The 25,230-nt window shown below is 32.8% G+C and overlaps 1 protein-coding gene across 4 annotated transcripts in view; it reads left to right on the plus strand.

Moving 5' to 3' along the window:
* The window catches only part of MCTP2 (multiple C2 and transmembrane domain containing 2), a 266,895-nt gene that overhangs the window by 183,572 nt on the left and 58,093 nt on the right, over positions 1–25,230 (plus strand). For all 4 annotated transcript variants that reach the window (XM_001371894.3, XM_007479407.2, XM_007479410.3 and 1 more), the window contains 3 exons: positions 64–165; positions 1,869–1,943; positions 4,054–4,173. In XM_001371894.3, coding sequence (XP_001371931.1) covers positions 64–165; positions 1,869–1,943; positions 4,054–4,173 — 297 coding nt within the window. The remainder of the gene's footprint in view (positions 1–63; positions 166–1,868; positions 1,944–4,053; positions 4,174–25,230) is intronic.

Raw genomic sequence — 25,230 nt, forward strand, 5'->3', positions numbered from 1 at the left:
GCCATTTAAAACCCAGAAGAGAGACTGCTCATCAATATATATTTTATCTTTTATTCATGATAGATTAGAGATGGGCAGCAAAGTTGCTATGTACTGAAGAATAAAGATTTAGAACAAGCTTCAAAAGGAGTTATTTATTTGGAGATGGATGTCATATATAATCCGGTAAGTCTATATGGAGCTTCTCTTTCCTATTTTCTACAACCAATCAGTGGAATTCCTTGGCACTGACTTTCCAGTCATTGGCCATCAGATATAAAGTCAAAAATAAATCATCCCAAACCTGGTTGCACTTCAAATGAGGAGTGAACATTTTATTTTGTTCTTAAAGCTCCAATGGCTGTCACAAAAGAAAATTATTTTGCTTACTTTATTGTCATCTATATTGTGAACAGTAAGAGAGGGGACCCAATTGTTAAAAGTTTGCCTGTTGTCAACCTTGAAAAACACAGAACCACCAAAGTAGTTACACAAAAGAACAAGTCTTTAATCAGGACAAAGGAGACTTACCACCATACTGAACTAAGCTCTGAGATTGGGAAAATGCACCACAAATGGAAATGTCCATCGTGGAAATTTCCAAAGAATTGAAGAACTTGGAGGCTAACATATATTTTGGGGAATAGAGAAAAGGAAGCTTACATGGCTACAAGGGGGGAAGGAGTTCAGCCTAAGGTGGAACTACCTGGGAGGGGCTAGATACTAAACTTCTAAGACAAAAGGGTATTTAAGATTAGATTATATCTACTACTTCTATCTAGACTGAGATCTTTGTGTACTTAAAGGTTTATAGTTCAGTTTAGGACAAGCCTACTAAATCCTATTTAGGGTATTTCAGGGGGTGCCTGAAGGTTTCATGAAACAAAATTGTTCCTGATTTGCTTCAGAGTAAAAGCTACTGTGTTAAATCAAAGTATCAATAGTTTATACATGCATGCATTCAGTGTACTTAAGTAATTCTTTCAATTATTGTTTTATACTTAGTGCTTAACAACTTAGTTTACAATCTAGTTTAATAAATTAATTTACAATTAGTGTTTAACAACTGGCACCTATCTTTCCTCAGTCTGATGTATCTGAATGTACTTCATCTGAGAGAGAAGTCAAGAAAATTCCCATGATTATACTGTAGAGAACATCCTGGGCTCTAGGCAACTGATAGCCACTCCTCTTTCCCTAACTCTCTCTGTCTCACTAACATACATTCTATCAATATGTGCTCTGCAAAGGCCACCATGAAATTGCATGTTTCCTTTTTCCCTCTACTCTTTAGTATAGCTCCAATCACTTCTATCTTAATGATAAATATTCATAAGTAGAAAAACAATGAATTAATTTTAAAATTAGTGTAACCAAACTGAAACTAAATATATTCTTATGAAAGCACCAATAATTCCATTTATTGTAATTCAATCCTATGAAAAATAACAGAAATATATAGAGAAAGGACCTAGAATTCAAAATTAATTTGCCCCTTACACTAAAAAACAAGAACTGACTTTTTGTTGCTAGAAGTTGTGAGGTCAGTTTGGTTAACAATAATATGATTAGGGTTAGGGCCATTAAGTGCAACTGTAGTTAAAAAGCTTCCATTGATTTAGGAAAGTGTCGGGATAGTTTTAAATAATCCTGCATTCCAACTTGACATGCCCAAAGGTCTCACTAAATCAAATCCATTGAAAAGCTTCTAGAGCAGTAGTGATGTTCTAATTTCTTCTCAGGCCTTGGCTTTATCCTTGTAGATCCTTGACTTATTAATGCTTCCTACCAAAAAACATGATTATCAGAATATATTAATTTCCTTTTTAAAAATTTGTCTATTGCAAAAGAAGTTAGTGTAAAAGCTGCCATTTTAAATATATTTTTAGGTAAAAGCAAGCATTAGGACCTTTACACCCAGAGAAAAGCGCTTTGTTGAAGATAGCCGCAAACTTTCCAAAAAGGTAAGTCAATATCTGTCAGATTATCTGTACACTTAGTCAGCATTACAGGTGGTGATTTGTTGTTTGTCTTTTTTTTTTTTAATACCTGAAAGCCATAACTTCAATGAGGTGTTCACCAGGGTTTCAAGGAAAGAGAGTGAAAAGGGAAGGGAGGAGAGAGAAGAGAATGAGAAGAAGGGAAAATCTATTGGAGGAAATTGAAGTAATCAAATCATGAGTCTTTCTTTCTCTGTCTCTGTGTGTGTGTGTGTGTGTGTGTGTGTGTGTGTGTGTGTGTGTGTGTGTCCCTCTCTCTTTCTCTTTGTCTCCCTCTCTTTTTCTCAGATCTTATGATTTAAGGAACATGTCTTTATTGATTTATTAATAATTGGCATTAATGCCTTCATTGTCCTATCTAAGTCTTTTATTAATGGTCCTTTTAAACTAATAAGCTTTTATGGCCATGATGTCAATAACTAAATTAACATTGTGGGAGAAGAGAATGTATAGCAAAGGGTCAGTCAATGATTCTCTAGTATGATCTTCACCCATGGCCTCTCTGATTATTTTGGGTTGGACTACAGGGTTAAACACTATGGCTTTCTGCCCTCTTTTGAACAAAATACCTTTCCTCTGCCTGATGCACTTAGTTCCTCTCTCATCATTTCAAAGAAAAGTGAAGATAAGGTCATGCTAAAGGAAGTACCACATTTTTACTGTGACCTTTGCATTCTTTTTCAGAGTCCCTCCCTATCCTATTCAGAGACAATTCAGGATTTTATTCTGTACCTATTGTCTCTCTACAGTTGTATCACAAAGAACAAAGTGTCCCTTTTTAAAGTGTTTATTACTTCCACCATTTCCTGTGTAGGGAACAGCTGTGGATTACATAAAATAGTTAAAAATATCCACAATGACATCTTATCACCCTTTGGGTTTCTAAAAATCCATAAAGTCTACTTATTAAAAATCCTGAATGTCTTCTGAAATTAAGCAAAATTTTGTTAAGACCACCATAATAGCGACACATTTGTCTCAAGTAACTTGTGGGCATAAAAAAATATTTATTGCTTTTTTAATTTACTTTAATATAAAAATTATAAAAGTAAAGTGAATTATTTGGATTTCAAACAAATTGAAATGAAAAAAATCACTGACCTATGTAAAAGTTGAGAGATTCTAGGTCTTGTTTTGTTACTAGCACTTGTCTGAGCTTTAATGCATTCAACTTTAAAATAAAGTATTTTGATTAGATGATATCTTAAGATTCATCCTAGCTCTAAGGTTCTTTGAACCTATGATCAATTTTGTCATATATTTAAAATTTCTTTTTTTTAACATACTAAAAACCCATTGTGAGAAGATGAGTAACAACTCTAATGAGCAGATTTTGAATAGTCACTGGGACAGAAATCATAGAATAATGAAATGTAAGAACTAGAAGAGAACTTTAAGTTATCTTATTCAACTCCATGACTTTGGAGATACTAAGGTCAAGATAGGTTCTGTTGCTTTGGCAAGTATGCACAGTAATTTACTGTCGGGGTTACAATCATAATTCAGGTTTACTAGCTGCCAGCTCTTTTTTTTCCCCCTTCTATGACAGTAGGCTTACTCTTTCTCTGTTCTAGTGAGCCAATGATATATGTTGAGATATAATAACTCGAATTCTCTATTGTCTTGCTTTTTCCCTGGTTGAACCTTTAACTACTATGACATTTATTATAGACATTGCTTCTTACCTGTTCCATCAGGCAGAGAACTCAGGAACATTTCATGGTAAAGCTATCTTCCCTTCAATGCTTTTATAAACAAATATAACCCAGGAGTTCCTAATGGCTTTATCAATGTAAAAAAAGCACTTTTTAAATGCTGACTGATAAAAAATGTGAACTTTTCCTTCACATGAACCCTTGAATGCTTTACGTCTTTTCTTTTTCACCCTGTGAAGTTTGAAATATAAGAAATAAAACTTCTATTGAAATCTAAGGATTTTTTTCAAAGTTTAGTTAAAAGAGAAGGAATCAGAAAATGTGCAAAATGTAGGACAAAATATCATATTAATTGGATGTAAAAGAAGGATTTGCATTCAACTCTTTCCTTTTCTTGTTTCCTTCTAACCATTTATCAGATTTTATCAAGGGATGTTGATCGTGTGAAAAAAATCACTATGGCAATATGGAATACAGTACAGTTCCTTAAAAGCTGTTTCCAGTGGGAATCTACATTGAGGAGTATAATAGCCTTCATGGTAAGTAGGTCTTCCTATGTTGCATTAAGCTAAGGAGAACTTTATATTCGTAATCAAATAAAGTGGCCTGATTACCTTGGCATCTTAGAAAAGTATTCCTAATATTAGTGATATTTCCACCTGTGTAGGAATGCTTAGTACTATCATTAATGATCTTTTGGACCTATTCTGTTCTCCCTAGATATTTTAATTGTTAAATTCTGTAGACTTTTCTAAGTTCTCCAGCTACTTGACCTGTGCAGCTTTTGTCAGTCATTCCCTCTTCCTACTCCTTTCTTCTCATAGCATCTGTGACACTATCCTGGTTCTCCTCCCATCTGTGGAACTATTCCTTCTCGAGATCATTTGTTAGATCACAGGATCATAGATTTAAAGTTGGAAGAGACCTCACAGATAATCTAATCCAACAGTTCTATTTTACAAATTATGAAACAGGTCTTCCACCCCTCAAAAAGTTTGTCAGTTGCCTAAGGTCAATGAGGTAATAAATGAAAGAGAAATTGAATTTATGACACCTGAATCCAAATCCAACATTTTTTCTAATACACTACACTCTCATCCACTATTTATGGGAATATTCCTAAATTATCTATCCTTTTTATCTTCTCTCCATAGATTCTCTCTAGGTAATTTCATCAGGATTCAATTTTTTATCTCTAGCTAGATCAGTTCCTAATATTCCTATATCTATATCATCTATCTATGTGTCTTTCTCTATTGAGAGATATATCTCTATATTAAAGCTAGATATATCTCAGAGATAAAGATATATGGCTCCATCTCTATTATTTATCTATATCAATGAAAATCTTTAGAGAGATATTTATATCTAAAGAAAACTATATAAACAAATAGATAGAGATATCTCTAATGAAAGATATATATATATATATATACATATATATATATATATGAAAGATAGATGATAGAAATAGGATATAGATATTTGGGAATTATTGACTAGACATGAAAATCATCTATCTTTTCTTAGATAGATGATATCAATGTAGATAAAGATAGTTCATTTTGAATCTCTTTCCTGAACTTTAGTACCACATCATTGAGGAATGAATATTTTCTCCTAGATGTACTCTTAGCATCTATACACAGTTTGTCCAAAATGGAAATCATTACTGCGCCCCTCAATTTTTCTGTTTATATTAAAGGTACCATGTCCTTTGAACCTAGGTTCATAACCTTGGAATCATCCTTGACTCTTCTCTCTTCATGACGTGCCTTTTCTTATCCATTATATGGTTTATCTCCACAATATATATCTTGAATCATTTTCATTTTCTCCATTCACATGATTCCTCCCTGAACTTAGATCCCAATCACTTCTTATTTAGACCTTCTTGGCAATCATTTCTCCTCCTTCAAGTCTTATATTCTTCTAATCTGTCCTCCATACAAGTATTAAATCGATATTCAAAAAGAACAAACCTGACCAGGTTGTTTCTCTGCTCAGCAGTTTTTAGTGGATCCCTACTGACATTAGGATGAAATATAAATGCCCTTCTTTGATATCTAAAGCCCTTCAAATCTGAGGGCTGCCTACCTTTCTATAATTTTATATCCTCTACATTCCAAGAAAGCTTGCTTTCAGAACTCATGCCCCTTCCATTTTCCTTACCTTTGCACAAACTGTGTTCTCTACCTGAAATGCAGATCTCCTTTACCATCCTTATGGAATCTTAATATCCTTTAAGCCTTCATTCAGGTGACACCTCTGATGTGAAGTTCTTCCTGATCCTATTTCTTAGTGCTTTTTTTCTCCTTAAATTATTTTCAATTTATTTATCTGTTTATGCATTGTGTAGGTGTGTGTGTATGTGTATATATATATATATATATATATATATATATGTATGTATATGTAAATATAAATACACACACATCCCAAAGCAATGTTGGGGTGGAGGAGGGAGGCAATCAATAATTATACTAATTTTTTCTGAAGAATTAATGCAATTTGGTATCACTTTATTACTGACTTTCCTATTTTCATCCCATGAACATTTGTGACAAAGTAAAGAGAGAGCTAAGCTTGGAGTCAGGAAGACATCGATTCAAATTCTTTCTTTGCCACTTTATAACTAACTCAATGACCATGGATATTTATTTGGGCCTTTATATACTCATCTACAAAAAGTAGATAAGAATCAGTGTCATATGTCAAAAAATGTTAATTGTCCTCTCTAGTAGATCTAAAGTTTGTTTTTTTTTTGTTTGTTTTTTTGCACAGAGGATAGAATTTATTACTTTTTTTTTTTACTTTTTAAACATTATTTTATTTGGTTATTTACAAATATTATTCATTGGAAACAATGATCATTATCTTTTCCTCCCCCCGCCCCCCTCCCACCACTTCTCCCATAGCTGGCGCACAATTCCACTGGGTTTCATATGTGTTCTTGGTTCGAACCCATTTCCATGTTGTTGGTATTTGCACTAGAGTGTTCATTTAGAGTCTCTCTTCAGTCATTTCCTCTCAGCCCCTGTAGTCAAGCAGTTGCTTTTCATCGGTGTTTTTACTCCCACAGTTTATCCTCTGCTTGTGGATAGTGTTTTTTAGATCCTGCAGATTGTTCAGAGACATTGCATTGTCCCTAGTGGAGGAGTCCATTACCTTCGATTGTACCACAGTGTATCAGTCTCTGTGTACAATGTTTTCCTGGTTCTGCTCCTTTCGCTCTGCATCACTTCCTGGAGGTTGTTCCAGTCTCCATGGAATTCCTCCACTTTATTATTCCTTTGAGCACAATAGTATTCCATCACCAACATATATCACAATTTGTTCAGCCATTCCCCAATTGAAGGGCATCCCCTCACTTTCCAATTTTTGGCCACCTATCTAAAATTTTATAGTTATTTAAAGCTTGAAAACTTGAAGTGACATTGGTACAATGCATTATTATTTAGAATCAAGGTCCCATGAAATAAGGTGGTTTTGAGATTATAATGAACAATTCTAAGTCTTCCCTATATTGGATAAACTAGTATCTTTATAAGAATTATCTTCCTTTTTGATGAGGATGGGCCATGTTAACTTCCAAAGTTGATATTTTTGTTTTATCTGCCTAAAGATACTGTCAGTTTACCACCAATTAAATTGGACATTATTATTTTTGTTTATCTGTTGGTACTTTGAAATTGCCAAAGATACTGGTTTCAAGAAAATATTTTAGTATGATTGTTAATCAATGTTTCTCCATTATTGCCTTTATGTCCCTGATTTTCATCCTCACATTTCTTGTATTGGTGGCTGCTTACCCATAGTGATTTGTTTCTTACTTAGGTCCCTCCAAACTCCAGCATAAAATTTCATTAATTAACAGGTGCAAAGAAACATGAAACTTGTTTACTTCATGTATCCACTAGCCCCTAAATGATGCAGAGGATTTTTACTTGTTACATATATTGCAATTTGAAGTACCATCGTTTGGGGGATAGAAATACGGTGACCCTAAAAGGAATTTCTGTAGGAAAAATTTTTAAATACTGATTATTGGGCAATGTGGCCATTTGCCTCATTCTGCTAGTAATTCACTTTGGTTTTTTGTTTTTGGTTTTTGCTAAACAGTGACAATTTTGTCAGGATGCAAAGAACAGTTCACTGTGTTACTTTACTATTTTTCAGGATCACTGAATTGAATATGGTCAAATAACTTTGGTGGTCTCTAAAAGTCTAATTGAACAAAGATGCAATTTTGCTCATGAAAATATTATGTTATGTCACAATGGGTGCAGTGGGTTATTTCTATTATGTGTTTAAAATAAAACAAAGGTAGATAATCCTGCAAGTAAAGATTCCCTACTTGCCTTCTATCTGTAATAGAATGGAAGACTTGGAAATAAGTCTAATAGTTTTTTTTTTTCAATTTCTAAAGTTCATTTGAAACAGCCAATTTTATGATGATTTCTCAATTGCATTGAGATAATTTCATTGACCATCAGTAGCAGATATTATTACTAACCCTTTGGACATATCATTCACTATATTGCACTTGAGGATTCAAGTAAAAAAGTTTGAAGAATATGACAGATACATGAAATATAGTCAATCTTTACTTTAGTTGATCCTAATTTGTTTTTGCCAAACAATTGTCTGGTCTTACACCCTAGCATAGGGGCCTTTGAAAGAGTACAGAGACTTTTCCTCTTTATTCATTTCACTAGTTAACATATGCTATTTTCCTGATTAATAGAAACATCTTTACTATTGCCATCACATGATTTAAATGCAAAATGTGATACTTCATATTTAAAATTTCACATAATTAAAAATTGGCTAAATTCTTGGTGGTCCTGAGCAAAGTATTAAGTTGAAATTTAATAAATATGATCATTTCTAGAGTCTTCCCTCCCTATACTAGAAATTACATTAGGGTAATACATTCTAAGAGTAATTTATTCTTTGTTAAAAAATTAAAACCTAATCTTTACTAATATTTGGTACACTAAATTGAGAGTAACATGGGCCTTCCTTTTAAATGCATTTCTAGCCCTCCCCAAAAGATATAAAGCCAGGAGAATTTAGCAGAAAAATCCAACAGACACTTCAAAATAATAGGATTAAAGGGGTATTTAGTTTGAGTTTGTTTTTTTCTTGCCTTCTTTCTAATTACTATCATTCTGCTTTTGCCATCTTACTTTGGCTTTACCTTCAGATTACAAGGATGTCATAAAATGATATTTTACATATTCTACTTATTAATATTAAATTACATGTAAAAAACCATATTTGTCAATAATTATATAACATAACTTGTAGTGAAATCAGTAATTACAAATAAAGCATATTTTTCTCTTATCTCTTAGAATTTGTATCATTTTTATCTATGTTTTGTCAGAGCTTGTGCATAGTCTTGTGAGAATTTTATCTTTATTTTTTGAGCTACCAGGGCATACTATAGTTTACAATAGGAATAAGTTGGTATATTTGAGTGTATATTTATATACTTTTTTGGGATGGCTAAAACCTCAATTTGCCTTAGTCTCTCCCTCTACAAATCTAGGAAATAATAGCATATATCTCTCAGGGTTGTTGTGTGGATCAAATGAGATTATATTTAATACAGAGCCTGGTACAAAGGAGCAATATAAATGTTTTTGTTGTTTATTTTCAATAATCATTCAGTTATTTTGACTCTTTGTTACCCAATGGACCATACTGTTTGTGGGATTTTCTTGGCAAAGATACTGGAGGGATTTGCCATTTCCTTCTCTAGTAGATTAAGGCAAAGAAAGATTAAGCAACTTGCCAATGATTACTGAACTATTATGTATCTGAGACTAGATTTGAACTGAGATTTTCCTGACTCCATCCTGTTAATTTTTGTAAATCATCTAAAAATCCTCTATATGTATTTAAATTATATGGGTTTGCAATAGTCAAAAAATTCATCACCAAAATGGTTAGACTAATGAAAAGAAGCCCTTCCATACTTAGACAAGCTGATATCCAGAAAACAAATATATAACTGTTACCAGACCTGTACATGAAGCCTTCCTAGCACCATATATCTTGCTAGAATGTTCAGTGTGCTGACTTACTTTTCAAAAATCCAGAATTATCTCTACACATTGATGAAACATAAGATAATTTTTGGCAGCTAGATGGCACAGTGAATAGATCATCTTAATTTAAAAAAAAAGTAATCAAAGGGTTTAATTTTTAGGGTTTCAATTATGAGCTATTACTTAAAGAAACTTAAAACATTAGTAAGAAGAGCAACTTTATTGTAATTATATGACACTACATTTGTGAAATGACAGTATATTTTCCAAAGATGCATGTTTTTCTGAGTGTATAACTAGGGGAATATCATAAGATAAATAGACCTTTTATTATTTAAAAAATAATGCACAGGATGGGGCAAGTTGAAGAGAAAAAAGTATGACAACAGAGGTTATAAAGAAGGAAAGGTTGACTTGTATGCTTTTCAGAATTGGTGACAAGAGGGAATACATATTTTACACCTTTAATAAGTGACTCTAAACATTGTACCTAGAATAGAAGAATATTCAGTAGATATGACCTTTGAAAGGAGATAAACAAATGAAGTATAGCTATGTTTAGAGAAATGACATTTTAATAATTTTAAAGAATCCTTAGTCATTTATAAGGGTGTAGATACTGAAAGATTAATTTTTTACATATTAAAAAATCAACTTATTCACAAGTTAGCCTGCCTGCATTTGACTAAGCTTGCAGGTTCTACTTGTTTGTTTGCTCCTCCAGAGCACTATCCCCCTTACCTCATCCCAATGATGTCTGATATAGATGTTGTAAAACAAAAATTACTTTCCATTCATTTTTTTTTAACCATTTTGGATTGTCAGAATTATCAAACACCTGAGAACATTTCCATCAACAGAGACTTTTTTCTAGGGTAAAATTCTTTTGGCATCATTATATGTAAACTTCATTACATATGTGCCTTAAGTAAAATTGTAATGTTGACATTTTTTTTGTCTAGCCTATTGAAAAGCATCTTTCAAAAATTCTTTGGAAGTGTTAGATGAATAATATATTTTAAAATATTTTAAAGTTAATTTTCACAGGGTATTTGAGGAATTATCCATCATTGCACATTGTGATTATAATTTCTTGCAGCATAATTGCACCTTCTATTGACAGCATTTTAGGCATCAACAATAATTACGGCCTTTAAATAAATTATAGTAATTGAATTAAAAAGATAATCTGCTGAAAATTAAAAGGACACTCTAAACTTTTTAAATGTCTTTGTTGTTGCTGTTTATATATTTTTCCATTTTAAAATTGAATTACAGTTAGAAAGAAAAATGGAATTAAAAGTATACTTATTAGAATTCCATAGTACCAGAAAAGTATTGTTAGCCTATCTCTGTGTTGACCTATCAAAGCTGCCTGCTAGGTTGTAGTCTAGGAGTAACATAAAGTTCCACTCATTCATCTCAACTTTTATATAATACAATGTCGTATTAGCTAGCTACTGTTATTATAGACCTGAACCCTCACTTTGTTAAAACACTTCTATCACTACCAGCCTCTTTCCTTGCCTTTCCAGGTAAGACCATGAGCAGCAACTATCCACAGTTATGCTTCCTGTAGACTATAATGAGATTAATCAAGTTTATTTCACTTATGACTTAAGTTGCTGCTTTTTAAAGCAAGGCTTTGGAAATATAATCTAATATTGAATTGAGCTTAACTTTGGTTATATATGGATGCTGAAAAAGATTCTTCAAAAAATAATTGGCTGAAAAAATGTAGCATCCAAAAACCATGATGACTAAGAACATTGAATGTGTATATGTGTGTTAATTCTTTATTTACTTTTTTTGACAAATCATCAGGGAATGATTTTGTATCTCAAACAGTCGCAGATTCAAACAATTTTGGATTTCAAAGTAAGTTGGCCAACTGGTCCAATTCATATTTCACTGAATTCTTCATATTCATCATTTCTTGTGGCATAGTAAAATTTAATTACATTCATGTATCATTTGTTTGGCCAGTCCTCAGTGTATGGCATCTGCTTTATTTTAGTTCTTTGCTACCATAATAATTGCTATTACAAATATTTTGGTCTATGGTAACATTTTATCTTTGACCAGCTTGAGATATTTGCTTCGGCCTGAGCATTCTGGGTAAAATATTTTAGGCATAGTCACTTTCTTAGCAGAATTAGAATTGATTTTCTAGACCAGTTAAACCAATTCTTAGCTATAGCTTCAATGTATTATTATTGTGATTATACTATATTAATATGACTATGTAAGCTATTAAAGCTTAAAACTGTGCTAAGGCTTTAAGAACAGATTTTTTCAGAATACCAATCATTGATGGTTCCCTGTCTTTTGTCATGTTTTCCAGTTTGCTAGGAGTAAGAGGAAGCCGAAAGTAGTTTTGATTTTCTATCTTCTTATTATTATATTTTGGAACATTATACTTAATAGGTTTCAGGTTGGGGGTTTTGGTTTTTTTTTTTTTTTTGAGAATATGGTTACTCATATCCTTGTACCACTTATCCAGCATGATAAAAGCTTTGGGTCTACATAAATACATATATGTATAAATACATGCACACACACACACACACACACACACACACATATATATATATATATATATATATATATTCCCACAAGCAAATGTATATGAATGTAATGTATGCATGTATTGTTCATTTATTTTTTAGTCATGTTTAATTTTTTGTAAACTAGTTTGGGGTTTTGTTGGCAAAGATATCAGAGGTTTGCCATTTCCTTCTCTAGCTCCTTTTACAGATGAGGAAACTGAGGCAGGCAGGGTTCAGTGACTTGCCCAGGATAACACAACTAGTAAGTGTTTTAGGCCAGACTTTAACTCAGGAAGAGGAGTCTTTCTGACTCTAGTCCCAGCATTCTATCTACTGTGCTACCTAGCTACCTTGCATGGATATTATTATTTATGAATTGTTAATATCAGCCCCTATCAGAGATATCTTATTAAAAGTTTCCCCTTCTAATTAACAGCTTTTCTTCTTGTTTTAGTTGTATCAATTTTGATAGAATAGAAGCTTTTTAAATACATATAATCAAAATTATCCATTTTATATTGCAATATTGCCTCTTTCTTGTTTACTTAAGAATTATTACCCAGACATAGCTGTGAAACGTATCTGATCTGGTATTCTTCTAATTTGGGGAGGGGAGTGACCATAATTAATCACATCATGTATCCATTTTGAGCTTATTGTAGTTTATGATGTAAGAGGTTGTTCTAAACCTAATTTCTGTCAAATTAGAAGCAAGCAACATTTTTAAATGATATTTAATGATTCATGTACAGATGTTTCTTTCCTTTTAGCCAAATTGATTTGTTCCAGGAAGAATATTATCATATCAAGTGACTTTACTACTACACATTCAGTATGGGAAGGGTCAATACATTTTTTACATGATCATCCAGATTATTAAAATAGTTGTTATATTAGAGTCACAAGTTAGAAGTTCAGTTATTAACTATACTTTAAATTAAATTACTTAAATGTTCCATATGTTTAGTTTTCTTGTGTACCAAAAAATGAAATTGAGTTGATAACTTCCTGACACTTAAAGTAACATATATTCCCTATTGTGGAATTTTTAAATAAGTTAGATGTTTAAAAAATTTTGAGTAATATGCTAACTTCCTTACCCAGGCAAAAAGAGTCTCCAAAATTGTTGAAAGTCCTTTTTAAAAGTTGAGGGATGATATCATAAGGAAAAGTAATTTTATTTATTATTTATTTTATATTTTAATATATTTATTTTATTTATATATGTTTATATTATATTTTATATATTTATGTACATACATATATATTTATATTATTTATTTAATAAAAATTAAATATTTTATTAAAAACCTTACATTAGATATTACTGTAACCACATGAAGTTACTTGTGCTGAAGTATGTTCATATCACTTAATGTTAATGCATAAAGTATTATTGACATTTTCATGTTAGTACATGTAAAAATTCTTTTTATTAGGATACTTTGCCAATTCATTTTAATTAACTTTTCCATTTACATATAGTAATATTCTTTGTACTTCTGATTGTTTTTGTGCTTTGCATTATTTTATGAAGCTATTTCTATATTTCTTTGTATGCCTTATATTCTGATCATGTTGTGGTATTCCATTATTTTTATTACATTTTATTAGCCATCAACCTGTTAAACATTTAGATTGTTTACTGGGTTTTGCTATTGAACATCCCTATGAAATCACTTGAACCCCTCTTTTGTCATTGATCTTGATAATATTTTCAAGGGATATATCCAATAATGCATTATTGATTTACATAGGGCAATTATTTTTGCAACATTTACTGGCCAATACCAGATTCCATTCCCCACAAAATTCAAAATGTTTCAATCCTACCAGCAATGGAATGATGTACATTACCCCATAATACTATAAAAGTTGGACTTTGTTGCTTTTAATTATTGTTTTAGCAGTTTAATGATTGTGATAGGTTTCCTCAGTTATTTAATTTTACATTTCTTTGATTATTAGTCAAGTCAAGCATCTTTACTTGATAGAATTTTTAAAGTTGTGTTGTTTTCAAAAATGATTAGTTTATAGGCTTATTCATCCCATTTTGGATTGACAATGATATTTTCAACTAAGATACTTTTTATACTTATATTTGATATATTTCTATTTGATTCACCAAGGATATAAATGGTTATCTTGTTCAGAACATCAAATTCTGCCATACTGCTAAATTTTTTTCAGTAAAAGAGCCAATTAAAATTGTAATTTGAAGAACTAATGGTAATAATAGTCCTATGTCAAATTTAAATCCCCCCCAAAAGTTGCTCCAAATTAGAAAAATATTTTAAGGTGTGAGACAATAAATTTTCCTCAACTATATCTAGTAATTTTCCACAGTAAATTGAATGTTTTACCTTTGATTACATTTCATTTACTTAGACTCTAAGATTATAGTCTATAATATATAAAATAATAAAAATAACACTTCCTTTCTGTGTGACTAAAAAATACAAATAAAGTAAATATTAACTTCTATGATATAAACCTGGGAAATTCAGAGAACACCACCAGTCAATTCAATTTAATCAAAAATTTTTGTGTATTATGATATTTAAGGCACTTAATTTGGTATTATAAAAGAGAATTCTTTGTTCTCTCTAAGTTTATACTTTTGAAAATGAATCCTTTATTCCCTTTGTCTATTTTGAGTTACCACTTTGGTTAACAATAATTTAATTACACTTACTTGGTACCTTATCAGATTGTGAAGACAGGATTAACTTGCCTTTGTCTACTTTTGAATTGAATCAACAAAAGCTTGAACACTCTATTAGCACTAGGTGGAGGAGCTCTGCCCCATTTCAACTCAATCAATCAGAAAATAAGAATTCACACCTCAATCCACAGGAATCTGTGAACTCTCTTGATGAGTATTCACCTCTCCAGAAGGTGAGAAGTAGTTCCCACAAACACTGCCCCCTGAGCAGCATAGGGCAGTTTGAAAGTTGTGATTGGCCCATGTGAAAAGAGGAAGGAACAGGAAGCCAGTATAAAAGGCCCTGAATTTCTGGGACTAGGGAAGTTGACTGCAAAAAGAAGTTGGCTTCAAGCAGTTGGACTTCAAGAAGGAAGTCAGTTTCAAGAAGAAGGTCCACTCAAAGAAGAAAGTTTGCCTCAGGAATCGCCTTCAACTGGAGTCATCCTCTTGACTTGTGTCTTGGAGAGAACTTGAGTGAGTGGATAGCAGGCTTTCCCTTCCTGTCTTCTGGAGAGAGTTTAATTAGGTTGAATGTCTACAAGTCCTGGCTGAGTTGAGCAAAGGAGAAGTCTTCTCTAGCCTTTTGTATTTTTCTGCTTTCACTCTTTCCACCTCTTTTGTAAATAAAAGCTATTAAAGTCATTTTGACTTTGAGCAATAATACTTTGAATCTGCAACTACCATATTATTTATAATTTTCATATATTTTAGTCAAACCATTACTTTTAATCCCTACAGTTCTTAGGAATACAAAAACAAAGGTGAGGCTTTCCCTACCCTCAAGAAACTTATAGAGTTTATGTTTTAGGGTCTATATTTGTGTTTTTGGTATTTGTACAAATAAGTGTTAAGTAAACTGATGTGGGAAGGGCACTAAGACCTTGGATGATCCAGGAAGACTTTATGCATTAGGTGGCACCTAAGCTGACCCTTAAAGCAAGAGATAAGATTCTTTAAAGATAGATAAGGAAAATGTATTCCAGGTATATGTCTGTACTAGTGCATGACAAGAAAATTGGGTGCAATGAAAATGTTACATTAGGTGAACATGATAGAGACAAATTTTGATCTAAGAAAAAATACTATCTAATATTACAGCTATCAATAAATAAAATGAGCTGCCTCAGGATGTAGTAGATTTCCCCCTCTTCATAGGTCTTTAAGCAAGGGCTCGAACATAGGCATTTTGTCAACTTTATTCTTTTTTGGAAATGAATTGGAATAGAGGTCCTTTTCAACTCTGAAATTCTGTGATTATGAGTATCAAGTTTAGGAAAAAGCTATTAAGCCAATTTTTCTTAAAGGTCATGTAAGAGAATAATATGAAAGAAAAATTGGACAATTAGGTAGGTACCAGGCTGTATAGAAAGTCTTAAATAACAGACTGTAGAATTTTTTTTATTATATCCTGGTAGTAACAGGAAAGCCCTATAGCATTTTAAGCACTAATGTGACATGGTAACCCAGGCCTTAGAAAAATTACTTTGTCATCTCTGTGGAAGATGAATTGGAGAGGGTAAGAAGAATCTCAGTATGTGCTCATTTACTTTGATACTAAAAGAAACTGGTCTCACCCATTGTGATATTTCCTTTCTTGCATAAGTACTCATTTTTATCCATATCTTTTACATAATTCCTCCATAAATAAGCTGATAGGACACATGGTCAGTTCCTCTTATTCTTTTGATATTTCACTGGGTACCAGTTAAGCTTCTAGTCACCTCCTTTTCTATTTCCTTGATGATACATGCCTTCCACAAAACTTTACATATGCAGGTCATGTTTGCAGATTATTATGAAGATCAGCACTGCTGAGTGGTCTTCCTACTGATGGAAGATTGAATTCAGTTTTGAAGGGCCAGCATACACTATTTGAATCTTTACGGTGCATAGTTATTAATCAGATCCTTTCTTAAATGTACTATGGGTTGTGACTTTGGAGCATATAGAAGTTATTATAGACCTCATATTTTACCTGCTTTGTGGAACATGAACAAGTCACAAAAACACCAGATCATCTTCCCTTCACCTTTATCACCAGGATATTCACAAAAGAAGACAAATATCGACCAAAGGGAGACTCCAGACTACCAGAGATAAACTGCTGTGGTCTTCTAGCCTACTCACCATTTCTTTCCCCCAACTTTTCTTGGATCATTCATCAGCAGTGAATCATTAGAGGTTTGATTTCATTCATGTCCTTCTCTGTGCCCCAATGTAGGTACAGTTTCTGAAGCTTAGCTCTTCTAGGTTTCCTGAGCTATATTATTCTACTTTGTCACTAAGTGCTGAATATATGTTGTAGTCAACTTATTCCCAACTTATGCCCTTGGAGCACCTGAATTTTGATTCTTTTGAGATTGTGGTGTCCAAAATTTTGTACTTCAACATAATGGAATAAAAAAGAAAAAAATACTGGAGTTTTAACAGAAAGCATTTGCAAGAGTGTGCAGCTTAATAGTGTGAAAACTCTGTACAAAGTAGTCTATTATCCTTTTGTCTATTTATTATTGGGTTCATTGTCCATTGCTCATTCAATAAATATTTACTTAGTGCTATGTTTCAGACATTTTGCTAAGCAACCTAAATACAAAAAAAAAAGGTAAGATAGTCATTGCTTCTCAGGGATCTCACAATCTAATGGGGAAGATAATAAATATACACAAACTAAAAAAAGAATAAAAGGAAATAATTACAAGAGAGAATATATTAGTATTAGGTTGGGAAAGGTTTCTTCTAGAAAGTTGAATTTTATTTGAAATGTAAAGGAAGGTAGAGAAACCAGTAGACAGAGATGAGCTGGGAGAACATTCCAAGCATAGGGGGAAAAAGCCAGAGAAAATGCATAAAACTCAGAGATGGGGGTATCTTGTTTGGGGAATATCAAGGAGTCCAGTGTCACTAGATTGAAGAGTAAGTGGGAGGGAATAAGGTATATGAAGGCTGGAAAAGTAGGAAAAGACTAGGTTATGAAGGCCATTGAATTCCAAACAAATTTATATTTGGTCCTAAAGGTAATAGGGAGCCATAGTAGGAAAGGACACATTTGGACCTACATTTTAGGAAAATCACTTTGGTCACTGAATGGAGAAACGTGGTGAATATTACTTTTTTTCCTAGTCATTCTGCTTTATATTTCTTGAGAATTAACATCGAGTATACACAGTATCTAAAAATACCATATTTAGCTCTGTGGAAAGATGGGAAGATGAATGCATTGCCCTCCCCCTAACTCCACAAATAATTTTTATATCAATTTAATCATGGTTGGTCAGTTAAAAATCACTTAATAAGCATATACTGTGTGCCAGGCACTCTGGTCAACACTGTGGATATAAAGAAAAGCAAAAACTTACTTCCTGCTATCAGCCCCAATCCTAATAGAGGACACCACTTGTAATATACTATCTATATAAAATATAAGAAAATAATATGGAAATAAATTAAAATAGTCTCATAAGGAAGGCATTTGAGGGGCTGATGTAGGGAAGGAAAGGAAAGACCTCTCACAAAAAAAAGGTCACAGAGACAAGAAAACACCAATAAATAAAATGCAGAGATAATACAGGATCTTCATTGTAGACTTGAAATTCTTTTTTTTTTTAATCTTTATATTCTTTCTTAAAATCAATAGTGTGTATTGGTTCCAAGGCAGAAAAGCAGTAAAGGCTAGAAAATGGAGATTGTCTTGCTCAGGGTCTCACAGCTAGGAAGTACCCGAGTCAAATTTGAACCTAGGACTGCCCATCTGTAAGCCTAGCTTTCAATCCACTTGGCCAGCTAAGTGCCCATTGGCCTTGAATTTCAACTTTTCTGGATAATAACAAATAATCACTTGCATTTTTACAGTCCACTCCTTTTCTGTGTTCACTTTGTGGTGGTGCTAATGAAACAGAAATAGCCAAAAGGCATATAGCAGCATTAAGGGTGTGTAGATATCAAAAGACTACTTCATCCACAACCTGTGTGGCCATCATCTAAATTTGGTTTATTATTTTATTTTCCTGCATATTAAGCTGAATTAGTGATTTTTGTTTCCCCCAGAATTTTTTATATGTAGTACCTCAATGTGCAGATATTTTGTGCAAAGGAAAAAATATTTGGGAATAATAATATTAAAGAGGGGTGTGTGTGTGTGTGTGTGTGTGTGTGTGTGTGTGTGTGTGTGTGTGTGTGTGTGTAACTGATTTCCTCCTTGGGCTGTGACCTGTTGAAGGACCATGCTCAGCACTTACCTTTCTAGCTAATTTGATATTGCCTTTTTTGTGGTCAGAGCTTTGTCGTTTGTTTCTAAGCTGTCATTTTTATTAGTCTCCCTGGCTGATCTTTTTGGGCTCTCGTCAGGTGGCGCGTGTGTTCTCCATTGTCTGCCTGGTCTTGGCAAGCCGCAGGTCCTTTTATAGCTGTATGATGTGGGCGTGCTTGCAGCAGTAGCCTATAATTATACCCACCACAGGTGACAGTTACCAGAGAGCCTTGGTAATAATTTTAGCTGCCTGATCTGATGTTTATGAAGAGAAGAGAAGCCCTCTTTGTGGTCTGGTTAGAGTTTACTATAGTGTGTTACACTTTGACTATTTGATTTATGATTTATGAAGCCTCTATATCCTTTCCCTTTTCTTTCCCCCACCCCCATTTCTATCTTTGTCATTACTGTGCCTTCGACATCTGAAGTTATGGATATAATATTTTTGAAGAAGGTTGGATAATTACCCAATGCTAATCATTGTTTTCCTTTTTTAAAAAATACATGTAATATTTAACTAATACCAAAGCAGATAAGACTAGTTAATTTGTAATTGTTTCAACCAAATACCTATAAAACTTTCATCATTTATTTTTCCATTTCAGAAAACTGCTGACTGTTTTCTCAACACAAATCATTTTTACTTCTTTCCTTGCATGCCCTTAAGATTTCTGCCCTGTGTTTAAATAGGATAGGTTTTCATTTTTATCCCCAGGCTCTTTTAATTCTATCTTTCAGCTCATTGTCAAGGACATTTGGTTTTGTCAGGCAAAAGATCATAGCACTTATGTTTTTAAAAAACTCCAACAAAACACCTGCTGCTTTAGGTTGAGAAAAATAGAGAACCAGAGAATGTTATCGCTTAAGGGACCTTAGAGATCTAATCTAATATTCTCATTTTACAGAAAAGGAAATTGAGGCCCAATGAGATTAAATGCTTGCTGAAATTTATGTAACTTCATAGGAGCTGAGCCAGAACTTGAATTCCTCTTCTTGATTCTCAGTACAATGCCTTATGCCATGGGGCTATTGGGAAGATCAAATGAGATAATATATGTAAAACTCCTTGCAAGCCTTTAAGTCCTATTTAAATAGTTTTTTAAAATCATTTTTCACTATAGCGTATGCTTTTCTGTAATAAAACATACAATTATGATGTTACTTATGAACTATTACAGAATAAGTTTGGGGTCAATTTTGCTGAGCATACAGAAATGCTTCTTGTCATCCAAAACCCTGAATTTCTGTACTTCCATTTTATACTCCTCTCCTCCATGTCTGCCTATCAGTCTTGGGTTTGTTTTTTTTTTTTAATAAGTATTGGGAATCTTTACCCAGCAGAGATAGTATGTTATATTGGAGAAACCAAATTCTAACTAATTGCAAACTTATGTGTGTTCCTGCTCTTCTATTCAACAAATTAATCTTTTTTTAAGATTTTTAAATTCAAATTATTTTATTCAAATAAATTTAATTAAGGCCTTATATTTTAAAAGTATGGACATTTCTGAATTTTCCCCCATCCCAATTTGATCCTGAAGAAAAAAAATTTAAGTAAAATGACCAGTAGTCACAGTGACCATAATTGACCATGTAGGCAATATTTTTCCTTGTCAGGTCCTGGATTTGATCATCTGATCTTTCAAAGGCATAATTGGTTTTTTAGACACATATAACATGATTTCCTTTTAATGACCTCTTTATTTATGTAACTGTATCCAATTCATTGATCCTATTAAGATTCCATACAAATATGTGATTTTTAAATTGTATTTTCCCCCCAAGTACATGTAAAAACATTTTCCAATCTTTTAAGAAGAATTTTGAATCTCAAAATCTTTCCTTCCTTTTCTCCTTGCTCCCCTACAAAGATGGTAAGCATTCTCATATAGATATTACATTTGTAATCATGTAAAACATTTTTCCATATTAATCTTTTGTGAAGGAACTTTTATAAATTAATAAAGGAAGTGAATAAAGTTTGCTTTGGTTAGGATTCATGCATGTCTCTTTAATAATCTTTTCAAGAAGTCTTTCAGTTAGTTATCATAGTAGAATAATGTTCACAATTTATATAACAATACTGTTTTAAAGTTTCAGGAGATTTCATATCTATTGTCATCTTCAGTTATGAGAATGAGCCTTTAAAAAAGGTAGCAGAATTTTATTGAAGATGGAACAGAAGCTGAGAAACATTAAAATTATTGAATTATGATATTCTTTACTAAGTTGAATGAGGAAATAATTTTTGTGAAAATTTAGCATTGAAATTACTGCATCTGTTTCATAGAAACAGTATATTTTCCAACGATATAACAAAATAAATACCTTAATACTAATTTAGTAATACGTATTAATATCATAATGTCATAGTTTTAGAGGGATCTCAGAGGTTATCTAGTTCAACTTCCATATTTTACAAATGAAGAAATAGACCCAAGGGAAATTCTGGCTTCCCCAACATCAGTCAGGTCATGATGGCTTGAACTGGAATTTGAAACCAGGTTCCTTGACTTCAGACCTTCATTCTTCCTTATAGCACCTAATATACACAGTACACCACTACTAAAGCAACAATTTTTGGTAGAAGTATATCAAGGATTTATATGGGAAGCAGAGGAGTTTGTGGAACTTTTTTTATACAAAACCATCCTAAGTTTAAAAAAAAAAATCACTGTTGGATAAAAACAACTCATTCAGAATAATTTACATGGAAAATTTAATTTTATATACACCATAGGTTTTTTCCTTCAACATAAAATTCCTGTGGTTTAAAAAAAATTAACTGTTGATTCTTTTTCTTCACTCTTAAAATCATTTCTAAACATCAATTAATCACAACAGCTAAAACATCAGTTTTTCAGAAAGAAGAAAAATCCTGTAGATGGCGATAGAATCTCATAAATGACTGACATTTTGCTGTATATTTTTCTAGGCTATTTCTTGGGGATTTTAATTTGAACTATTTCTTTTAATTTTACTCAAGCATCTCCTAGCAAAAATCTTGACCACTGGCAATATTTTGTGTGTCATAAAATAGCTATAATATTTTTCTCTTGTGATTATTTCCCTCATACTTTTGAGTTCTCTTTGACAAAACTTGATTTTTATGGGGTGGGGGGTACTTCATGTGGCGAACATATATTTTAGGGCTTTTCTTTTCTTTTTTTAAAAATACTTTTGTTTTTGCTTTCTTCACCTGCAGCTAAAATTTGATGCATATGTCAGGGGTTAGATTTAGCTTCAAGGAAGTCACTTGTTATTAGATATGAGGTTGCTTTAAGGATAACAATAAAAAAAATCCCTCAAATCAAATCATTGTATCAAATTCAATTGCTTCTCGAGTGCATTTCCCTCCTTAGCTACTTCTTTAGGGTTTATTTTTATCTGAGTATGACTGAAAATTCCTAGAAAACAATTTACCAGACGCTGGGGGTGAGTGGTGGGGAAAAAAACCAACTAGTACCTTTTAAAAAAATAGAAAATATATTGTTAATATAGTATAGCTTTTCTGTTATTTTTTGTCTTCTATGACATTATAAAGCATTATGAAGCAAAGTTAAAACATCCAGCAAATATGAGTTTCATCTTTCCTGCTAGTTAAGGTTCAAAAGTCTATTAGTTGTTTTCTCTGTTATGCATTTACATTTGCCTCCTTTTTTCAGCTTGGGTTTCAAAATACTAACTACAAAATGATTTGCTTAGATGTAAAGCCAATTTTCAGTAGTCTTATTTTCCTGCTAATTTGAAAACCTTTACAGTGCACATTTACCAGAGAAAATGTGTTGATTCTAGGAAGATATAATTATTTTGGTATAAATGCTTTAAGGCTTTAGATGCATAGTGTCATCAACTGACAAGTGTGATGATCTCGTGCAAATTATATGAATTTCTATCTTAGACTCCTCCAAACATTTCACAATCCATTGATGTATATAGTTCAAGTCCAAAAGATTCTTGAAAACCATACCGAGATCTATACTTTTCTAATATGGAGGAGGAGGGGAACCCTTGGCTCTACTTACATACTTTGTCATTTTCCACTTTGATTTCTTATAAAGGGAAAAGAATGGAAGCTAAGTTGGCCTGTTTGAAAATCCATTTTGCAACCTTTGTATAACGGATATATTGTATTCTACCGTGTTAGCAGCTAACCAAAATCTAAGCCATTAAAAAATATATAGTGGTAAGCAGTTCTTGAACATGTTTATAATAAATGGTAAAAGCAAGGCTTACAAAGTGAGATTAGCAGTTGGAACAGGATGTGTTCATCAGGAAATAGGTTATTGCCTGACTAGAGCATCCTGTGGGACAGAAGTGACCTACAGAATAGATGAAAATTTAAAAGCTCACAGTACAGATTTTTCTTCCCTCCTCTTCCTCCTCCTGACCCCTCTGCTACACTTCCTGTCTTCTGCCTCTTAGAAAATTATTTATCTGATACTAATGAATCTGTTATTGAGTACTCATGTAGTTATCAAAGGATCAAGAAGTATTCTTTAGGGGGCCACTTTTTTGGACCAAATTTTATAGGCTAAAGAGTAGAAGTAAATTGGTGAATAATGCAAAATGCTGCTGGTGATGAAATGTGCTTGGGAGTGAGTGTATGTGTGGATATGGACACCACACAGTGGTAGTTTGCAGTAGAATCCTTGATTGCTATTCAGAAACTCTGAGAGCACCAACCTAGTAAGAGTGGACGTGTAGGGCACCAAGAATAATGCCTTCTAGCCTGATACCTATAGTAACACATACAGAGTCACAGTGAGATCAAACGCTCAGGCTAAAAAGCCTTAGGGAAGCATTATGTGTCTGAGGTCTGATCTATTGTCTGTGAGGTCGGAGAGTGTTAATGCACTCTGCAAAGATTAGACTCCCTCTCTAATTGCTCCAACACTTCCTTAAAGGATTTAAACAGTCAGGAAAGGTGATGCTTCTTGTCAATTTTTGTCTTCTGACTACAGTTGAAGTTTATCTGTCTTTCCACTGAGACCACTAGATCAAGTAACCCAGCCAGTTTCAAAAGCATAAACCCTGAATTAGTACTGAAAGCAATGAGTGACATTATTTACAGCTCAGTTACTTTTCTCTCTCAATCTCCTAAAGAAGGAGATTTCACATTTTACATTCCATTTGTATTGTTTACATTGTGAAAAGATAGCACCTCTAGGTTGAAAAATGTTTTTTTTTTTTTAAGTCTTAGGCTTTAATTTTACTTCTGACCAGATTTGTTTTCATGACCCGCTTTCCACTCCATAACTTCCAGTCTGTCATTTTGTATTTAGGTTATTTCAGTAAAAACTAAGAAGACTGAATGAAAGGGTGGAAGAGGGAGAAGGCGAGAAAGAGGCAGATTATGAGATTGATGAACTTGACCCCTCCTTTAAAAACACAATCTACAGTGGTAGTTTAAGTTGCCAAGAGTTTATCCAAAATTTGGCAGGAAGAACACCAAACTGCTCTTGGAAGTTGGTAACATTTGTCTGGAATGTCACTGTAAATTGAAAATGTTGTATAAGCACATCTTAAATCCTGCTTTCTCTTTCTATTAGGGAATTGTTATTCTGCTTTATATAGTTGCATCTTGCAACAGCTATTTTTCCAACCTAAAATTCCTTTCTTTTTTGTAGAATTATAATTCATACAATAGATCTTCAGTGCCTTTAATTCATATTTAGTAGTGCAAGAGGATTTAAAAAAAGAATTTGGGAGTGTTTAGTTCCACAATACCATACATGTGGCCTTGTCAGAGTACAGGGGACTGATAATCTTTTTACCTGGATTTTTTTTAACTGAAACATAGTTGGAACAATTTCCATTGAGATAAGAATTCCTTTTTGTAACAGTTTGAAACTTCTAATAAAAATAATCTAAGATATCTGAAGTTATGTCTGAGTTTCAATAAGAGCTAAGAGGATTCCTCAAAATGGTAGCTTGGATAGTGAGTATATGAGGATGTTTAAAAAAGGGGGGAGGGAACCCATGTTTGTCCCATGGGATTTTCACACTTTTCCACTGATGGCACTGTATTTTAG

The sequence above is a fragment of the Monodelphis domestica genome, chromosome 1 (genome assembly GCF_027887165.1).
Source record: "Monodelphis domestica isolate mMonDom1 chromosome 1, mMonDom1.pri, whole genome shotgun sequence".
Lineage (NCBI taxonomy): Eukaryota > Metazoa > Chordata > Mammalia > Didelphimorphia > Didelphidae > Monodelphis > Monodelphis domestica.